Source organism: Carlito syrichta, unplaced genomic scaffold (assembly GCF_000164805.1).
Source record: "Carlito syrichta isolate Samal-C Ts95f unplaced genomic scaffold, Tarsius_syrichta-2.0.1 Scaffold314997, whole genome shotgun sequence".
In the NCBI taxonomy this organism is placed as follows: Eukaryota; Metazoa; Chordata; class Mammalia; order Primates; family Tarsiidae; genus Carlito; species Carlito syrichta.
In genome coordinates, this window is record NW_007259093.1 from 84,862 (window position 1) to 94,248 (window position 9,387).

At 36.9% G+C, this 9,387-nt stretch overlaps 1 protein-coding gene across 2 annotated transcripts in view; it reads right to left on the reverse strand.

Moving 5' to 3' along the window:
• Positions 1-9,387, reverse strand: part of VBP1 (VHL binding protein 1) — a 31,610-nt gene that overhangs the window by 7,296 nt on the left and 14,927 nt on the right. For both annotated transcript variants that reach the window (XM_021706022.1, XM_021706023.1), the window contains exons 3-4: positions 7,929-7,995; positions 6,697-6,795 (exon numbers count right to left, since the gene is read on the reverse strand). In XM_021706022.1, the coding sequence (XP_021561697.1) occupies positions 6,697-6,795; positions 7,929-7,995 (166 nt within the window). The remainder of the gene's footprint in view (positions 1-6,696; positions 6,796-7,928; positions 7,996-9,387) is intronic.

Consider the following 9,387-nt stretch of genomic DNA (forward strand, 5'->3'; position numbering starts at 1 on the left):
TGTAGAGATGAGGTCTCGCTGCCCAGGCGGGTCTCGAACCCGCGGGATCAGGCAATCTACTCACCTCAGTCTCCCAAGGGCGCAGGATTACAGGCTGAGCCACCGAGCCCGGCTTGCTTTTTGTACCTTTTTAATTACAGACCACGTAAATGTATTTAACAACCAAAAATGACAAAACTGTCTCCCCCAAAACAAGCTAATTTGAAAATGATTCATCTAACTACATATGTACTACTATACAACCATTAAAAGTGAATGGAAAAATCAGCAAAAGGTAATCATTTCCTGCCATTTCTGTCTAAAACCTTTCAGTAACCTCCTACTGCATTTACTATGAAATCCCAACTCCTTACCATGGCTGTCACTAGCCTTTGCCCCACCACCTATCACTGTTACCCTGCGTTGCAGTACCAAAGTTACATTCTTTCTGTCCCTTCAAGCTAGATCCTGCTTTGAGGGCTTCTTAACTTGACCTGGAAAACCTGCCCTCCCACCCCTATGCATAAGTAGCTCCTGTGGTCATTGTGATATTAATCAAGAATAGACAAACAGAACAAAGGAAACGAGCCTAGAAATAAATCCAGGTAGATTTTTCTCTCAATCTGCAGCGACAGAAGGAACATTTCAACAAATGGTGCTGGGACCATTATCCCAAATAATTCAGATAATGATTTCCAGGTTAATTAGAACTCAAAATTAAAAGTTAAAAAAAGGCAAAACCAGATGGTTTAGGAAGATGGCAGCAGCAGCAGTTGTTGAATCTCCTCTAGTTTCTTTAAAAAACAACAAAAAGCTGGGTGTGGTAGTACATGCCTCTAGTTCTGGCTACTTGGAAGGCTGCGGTGGAGGACTTACAGAGCCCAGCAGGTCGACACTGGGGTGGCTGTGAGCATGCCACTACACTCCAGCCTAGCCTAGGAGATGGAGTGAGACTTCAGCTCAAAAAAACAACAACAACAACAAAAAACACCCCACAAAAACCAATATTAAAAACCAGGATAGGTATATACCCAAGAGAGTTGAAAACCTATATTCACATAAAAACTTGTAAACAAATGTTCACTGCAGCATTATTTGCAATAGCCAAAAGGTGGAAACAACCTAAATGTTGATCCACTGATGAACAAAGTAACAAAATGTGGTATATACATACAATAGAGTATCATTGTATACCATTGGCAATAAAGGAATAAAGTTCTGATAAGTGCTACAATGTGGATGAACCTTGAAAACATTATGCTCAGTGAAAGAAGTCAGACCACAAAAGACCATATAGAATGACTCCATTAATATGAAATGTCCAGCATAGGTAAATCTATAAAGACAATAAATTAGTGTTTGCCAGGGGCTGGGAGGGTAGGAGGAGGAATGGGGAGTGAATGCTAATGGGTATGATTCTTCTGTGTGTGAATGAATCGTTCTGGACCTAGAGAGAGGTGATGGTTAGACAACTCTGTGAATATAATAAAGACCACTGAACTGTACACTTTAATATGGTGAATTTTATGGAAATGAATTATATCTTAATAAGAATTTAGAGTTGGTCATACTCACTATCTACCACAGAAACAAAGAACAGAGTACCATATGTTTTCATTCATAAGCAAACCTTGAACAATTATAATACTATAAGAAAGGGATTGGCAGTAGTGGGAAACTGTCAGGGGAGGAGGGGTAGGATTGGCAGTTGAGGAAAACTGCTAGGGGAGGGAGGGGCATACCTTATCAACAAGGGTACCTGCATAATCTATGTTTGTATACCTAATCCTGAATTGTACCCCACATCTTTATAATAAAAAAAAAAACTAGGACAGCAAAACCAGAAAAGCAAACAATATCTATAAAAAGCTAACTAGGTATCCCCACAAAACCACATATCAGCAAGTGAGAACAGGCCATTGTCAGGTAGAAGACCTACATGATATGAGCATTTGTATATAAGCAGAAGGAAGCAACAAGGCATAGAGCAGATGTGAAAACTCTAAAATAACCATAGGTAGTAGCTATGTGAAAGATCATCAAACTAACTGGAGGATAGCAGCTAAACTGAGAGGGGCTTGTATGATCCCAGAGCAGCTGGGCCTGGGAGAAATCTAGGTACCACAAACTTATGACTAGCTTTATACTTACTTATACCACAAACTTACAACTAGCCTTAGAACTTCCTTACACCATAGGGTCCCACACTGAGGAGGATCTGCTAGGAACAGAATCCAAATAGGGACAGGGACAATAGGACATTAGGATAGGAAGAACAGTTACAAAAAGTAAAGGGAAGGGGGAGAGTGATGGTGTGAGCAGGGCCAGGGATGCCAGCTGCTATATGTTTTTACCATTTTACATAAACAACCAAAAGGGAGCTCTATGATCAGTCCTCTCTTTTAAAAGTCCAGAAAAATTAATTTACATCAAAATGGCCATAGAAATAGATCAAAGTCAAATTCAATGAAAAGTTCTAAGAATAAAAAGAGAATAAGGAACAAAATACTATCTTTACAGATAATTTAAGTAAAACAGAAAGACGTGTTCACAAAACACGAAAATTATACTATACTTCAAAACAAAATAACATTAAGAAGACGATATGAATTAGAATTAGAAAACTCAGAAATAAAGTGACAGAATTCAGGAAAGAATTAGGAATGAAAGAAAAATGTACTTCAGAAATGATAACTAAACTGGAAGAGGAGAGGGGGAGGGGGGCAGGGAGACAGTGTGTACGTGGGAGCGAGCAGAGTACATAACGGGAACTACATGGGAACAACTTCATACATATACAGAATGGGAAAGGACAGGAAGAGAATATGCAAAAACGGCAGTGGTAACAGTGTTGAGTGGTGTTACTCTAAGAATGCTTTGTGTGTGATAAAGAATAAGATGAGTAATGGTGTTTAGTGTAATTCTATCACCCCTGGTATTTTTAAGAACCAGGATTTTTGGTATACAAGAAAGAAGAAACAGGAAACAAGTAAAGTAAAAACTGTTGTCCTGAACTTGAATTGGAGGTAATAGTATAAACTCATGAGGTAGTACACACATATATATATACACATATTAATTTGCATCTTTTTACTCAAGTTTATATAGGCTAGCTATATCCTACTGGTTCTGTTTTTTTGGTTGAACCTTGACTGATTAACAGATTCATTAACTTGTAATTTGTTTTATGCGGTTTTCTGGGGTTTTAAAATATTTATTATTACATACATATAGAAAAGTACTCATATCATAAACAGCTTGATATAGTCTCACAAATTTAACAAACCCAATGGTACTAGCATCCAGAACAAGGAACAGACCATCACCAACACCCCAGAAGCCTCCTTGTGAACCCTTCTAGTTACCACCAGCACCCCCACCGCAAAGGTAACCATTATCCTGACTCCTAATAGCATTGTTTTGCCTGTATTTGAACTTTACATAAAATGAAATCACACAATATGTGCTCTTTTGTGACTTCTGTAGTATGTAGAATTATGGTTTCCTGAGCACAGTGTTCCACCCTAATCCCTGGAACTTGTGCCTCTGATAAGGTATGTGTCATTTGCCAGAGTTGACTTTAATATACAGAGATTACCTGAGTAAGCCTAATGTAATTACATGAGCCCTTAAGAGTAGAGAACTTTATCTGGTAGGTGGCAGAAGTTAGAAGACATGAAGTTTAAGAAATATTAGTCATGCCACTGCTGGCTTTGAAATAGAAAGGGCCACAAGCCAAAGATTGCAGGTGGCCTCTAAAAGCTGAGATTGACTCTTGGCCAACAGGGAACGAAACAGAGATCTCAACCACACAGAACTGGATTCTGTCAACAACACGGATGAGGCTAGGAATCTAATTCTGCCTCAGGGCTGCTAGTAAGGAGCACAGCCCTTTTGACACTTTAATTCTGGCTTTACCCTGAGCAGAGGACTCAGTCAAACCAATCTAGACTTCTGACCTACATAGCCAGGAGATAATAAATGGGCATCCTTTTAAACCTCTGGGTTTGTGGTAACTTGTTATGCAGCTATAGAAAGGTAAGACAGCTTCTTTCACTCAACTTTGTGTTTCTGAGACTCACCCTTGTTGAGCAGTTCATGCCTCCTCCACACTATAATATTCCACTGTCTGGATGCACCATGATTTAATCATCCATTCAACTATGATGGACATTTGGGTTTTTCCCAGGTTTTGGCTACTACAAACACTGCCGATATGAACATTTTTTTTTTTTTATATGAACATTCTTATACCTCTCTTTTGGTGAATATTTTTACACATTTTTGTTATATATAGCAAGAGGTAGAAAGAGACAGAGATAGGCATGGAAATGCTATGGAGTAGGGAATGCATACATTCTGCTTTAATAGGTACCACCAAACAGTTTCCCCAGTGACTGTATTCATCAATATCTTCACCAGCAGTGAATCCGAGTGCTTACTGTTCCATGTCCTACTGTCACTTAGTATCGCTCTGCCATTCTGGTGGGTGCACAGTGAGCTCATACTGCACTTTTAATTTGCATTTCTCTGCTGACTAATGAAGTTGAACAATTTTTCATATATTTATTGGCCACTGTGATATCCTCTTTTTGGAAGTCACCCATTATTCTACTGAGTTCTTTATATTTCTAATGTTATCCTTCCTTAAATTAAAAAATGTTTTAAGTATATCAATATTAGAAAAAAATATTTACAGATTTGGTGAAAGGAGTGCATGGTTAAGTAAAATTATAAATATCTGATAAAATTAATTAAATTAAAATTGAAAAGTTCTCTATAAGAGAAACCATAAACAAATGACAAGTGACAGAAAAAAGTGTTTATAATATGTAACAGAAGCATACATTTATAAAGACAACCTAAACATCTATTTTTAAAAAAAACTCAAAAAATAGCCAACAACATAATTAGGAAGGCAAACAGAAGAGGAATACAAATTAGCATCTTGCCAAACAAAAAAACAGAGATACCATTTTCACCTATAAAACTAGCAAAAATTGAAAGATGTGGGTGAGGCCGTCAATAAAAGAATATTTTTATATACCGTTAGAGAAAATGTAAATTGGCACAATCTTTTTTGGAGAGTAATTTTGTAGTAACTATCAAAATGTTAAATGTGCATACTCTTAGACCCAACTATTTCACTTTAAAGCATAAAAAAATGCCCTTGTGTACAAGTCTATATGTGCAAAGATAGTTACTACAGCACTGCTCATTCTAAAAGAAATTTGAAAACAATCTAAATACCCCTTGATTTGGGAATATTATCATACAGCCCTACCACAGAATATTAAGAAGCCAATAAACCAAGGAGGGAAACTGTGTCTACTCAAAAGGAAAGATAACTGTGATATTTAGTGAAAAGTGAGGTGCTAAACAATATGTGCAATATATTCCCATTTTTATAAAAACAATTAACAAAAAACCTCCAATATTTATGTACATATTACAATATTATGTACATATAGATGTACAGACATGATTCAAAGTGGCTGCATCTGGGGATGGAACAGTAGCTTGCTGCTTCCTATTGTAAAATTCCTATTCTATTTGCTCTTTTAACCATTGGCATATATGAACTCTGATAAAATAACAGCAAAAATTTCACTCATCCAAGAACAATTTTTTACTGAGCACTTAATGTGTGCCAGGCAACTGGTAAACACACCAATTGATAACTACCAGGGAGTGCTAAGTGCTCTGAAGAAAAGTAGTACAAGATAGAGTGACACAAAAGGATGCTGACAGACAAGAAAGAGTTCAGAAAGAAAATGAAGAGAAAGAGAAAAATAGTTATATAAGACAAAGTTATGAACACAACAAAACAGAGTAACCTTAAGGGGAAACAAAGCAATGGGGAAGAGGCCAGAGGATATCACACAAACAGAAACAGATCAAATATGTAAAAACGGATAACACGGTAAGTATTGAAACAGACAAAAGAGATCCAACATATGCATATTTTTTATTCCCAAAAAAGAGAATAAAAGCAATGGGACAAAAATCACATCCAAATACACAACAGAAATTAACTTTCTTGAAATAACACTTAAATTTGTGATTTAAAAGGTCATGTAACTTCTACAAAAAAACTGAATATAGAAAATCATTCAACACTGAGACAATCAGTGGAGAGAGCTGGGAGAAGTACACTTGGCTTGCTATTTTGTATTGGGAACTGGCCTGAGATAACAGATCCATGGACAACAGCTAGCTAGGTAGTCAGAGGACTGGGAGGAGCAAAATAGTAAAATCTTGACAAGATCTATAAAATTATCAAAATTGAAATATATGGCTTAATAAAATAAACCTCAAGTTTTTTGTAATAATCTTTCCCCCTTTAAATTTAGAGGGCTTTTCCTAGAATTATTAAACTCTTATGAGGAAGAAACATTTATCTGAAGTTCAGCAGTACTTTCTATTTTACTTCTATTGCTCTTCATCCACTACATTTAAGAGAGAGAACGCATTAGCTGAAAGTAGGGTTTGGTAGGCTTTATCTTGACTGGAAGAAACTTCAACATGTGTTGCTGCAATCTTCATCACACTCCTTATTCCAGTCAGTTTCTAATATGAACCACTTGAACTCTGCTCCTTTGTTCCTTCTACAAACAAAGGGAGATGAACACTTTACACATCTTGAACAATATGATTTTGCTGAGGAAAACACACTGGTTTACAAGTACGTCAGCTGTGGCCATAACATTTACTTACCCCCAACCACAGACACACTTTATCAGTAGGAGGAACCGAAGCTTTACAGTACAGGTTATCTGCCAGTAAGAATCTGGTCTCCAGTGAGTTGGTGGACTCCTTCAAAAAAATGACAGTACCATAAACAGGTCAATTTCATATCAAGGCAATAAAGGAGAAACTGCACAGTTGAACCTAAGACATTTACAACAGTACCATCATGCACACTAAGTGTCATGTTAAAATAAATGAAAGCTAGAGCCAGATGGCTGGGAATGGACACTGGCTCAGCTATTTAGCAGCTGTATAAATTTGGCACCTCACTTAATCTCTGTCTCAGGTTCTTCATTTGTAAAATGAGGATAATAGTTCATACACCTACAAAGGCAATAGCAAGCACTGAGTTCATTTATACACACACACACACACACACACACACACACACACACACACACACATGCCTGGCACACAGAGAAAGTGCTATACAAGACTTAACTATAATTATTATTCCACGGTGCTTCATGCCCAACCAATCAGTTTCTGAAGTCTCTTACAAAGTTCACCATATATAATATGTACTAGAAATGTAGCTATTCCACCAGTCAAGTAATAAATCATGTATATACAAACAATATTTTAAATACAATATGCTTATAAGATGTGATTTTTACAATCTGCTTTTCTTTTTAATGAGCACTGGTTAAGATTTACAAGACTCTCAAATTTAGTTCTGCTAGTAACTGGCTACATGGACACTGGCCAAGTGTAACTTCTCTAATTATTTCCTCAACTATGAACTGAGAACCCAAAACAGACAACTTCTAAGGACTGGGAGGAGCAAGATAGTAAAATCAGACAAGATAATTTTCCATCTCTATAAATCACGGACTCACTTCTTATTCTTAGGGAAAACAACAACAAAAAATCCTTAGATGCTGCTACTTCAAAATAAGACATTTTCTTTTTGTACCTAAAACAATTTCTAACTGCATTTAAGTTTTGCAAACACTAAATAAAAGTAAAGTAATCCAAGTGTGGGCCCTAAAATTAAACCTGACTTTTGGGGGAAGGCCACAAAGTCACTTTTATTATAGAAGCACATTGTCACTGTCTGTAACATTAGTGTGTGTGCTCAGAAAGGCAGACTAGATGCTTCAGCACAGATCAAATACCAGTGACCAATGGGCCAAAGGAGATGAGCCTCAGTCAATGTATTCTAGTTCACTCATATTTATAAACAAAAATGCACTTACTTTTTTCTTCTGCATGTATTTTAGAATTTCCAAAGTCTGTTTAATTTCAGGAATCTGACCTTTTAGCCTGTGAACAAGAAAAAGGTTAACTTTTTCAGGCAAGAATAAACACCAGGGCATGGTCTTACTAACTTTGCATTTTTCTATTAATATTATGGAGGACTACTTTCAGATATAAAATATTTGAGATATTTTATACTTAATATAATTAGCTCATTTTACTTGGTAAATATATTTAACATATTTTTTGACACAGGGTGAGATATTTAAAATGTAAATGTTTATAAAAATAAAATACTTAACGAAACATTTATTTATATTAAAAACATATTCCCAGGCACAGTGGCTCACGCCTGTAATCCTAACACTTTGGGAGGTTGAGGCAAGAGGACTGCCTGAGCCCATGGGTTCGAAACCAGCCTGGACAACATGGTAAGACCTTGTCTCTACAATTAAAAAAAAAATTAGCCAGGCGTGGTGGCACATGTCTGTAGTTCCAGCTAACCGGAAGGCTGAGGTGGAAGGATTGCCTGACCCCAGCAAGTCGAGGCTGCGGTGGCCGTGAGTATGCCACTGCACTCCAGCCTGGGTGACAGAATGAGACTAAAAAAAAAGACAAAAAAATATTTAATGAAGTATTTATAAAATATTTACGATATGTTAGCAAGTACTTATAAAATATTTAAGATATATTAGCAAGTACTTATGGCATGTCTATTCCATAAAAACAAAGTCCTGTTCTATTATGTCAAACACCCAGTTATTAGCCAACATTTCTAGAGCAGACCATATTCCAGGGGTGATTCAGAGGTTCTGCATTTGATCAGGATTACATTTTAAATAGAATAATTTTTAAACTAGTTTTAAAAATAATATGCAATCAAATATTATATTCTAAATTTGAAATCACTAACCCTCTATCCAGTGCTACATGTAGCTGCTCCTGGTATGTGTACTCAGTAAACGCACATGCACATCATAGTCAGCTAAATGTCAGGCAAAGCACAGTGACATCTTCTCAGTATGTGCACCTATCACACTGTGAGAAATGTACACTATCGCCTGAATGTCTAACATAACACATTAGGATACATATAGTTTAGTGATTCTTTTAAGGTTTGGCTACTTTTCCCTTAATTTTCTATTGATAAATGCTATTTTCAAGTTAGGTAACAACTGCTCTTAAAATTATCAATGTATCATTGGTTTAAACATAAGAAATTTAAGAAAACAGCCGGGCTCGGTGGCTCAGTCTGTAATCCCAGTGCTTTGGGAGGCTGAGGTGAGTGGATTGCCCGAGCCCGCAGGTTTGAGACCCGCCTGGGCAACTTGGCAAGACCACATCTCTACAAAAAATCAAAAATTAGCTGGGCGTGGTAGTGTACGCCTGTAGTTCTAGCTACCTGGAAGGCTGAGGCGGAAGGATCGCCGGAGCCCAGCAGGTCGAGGCTGCAGTGGC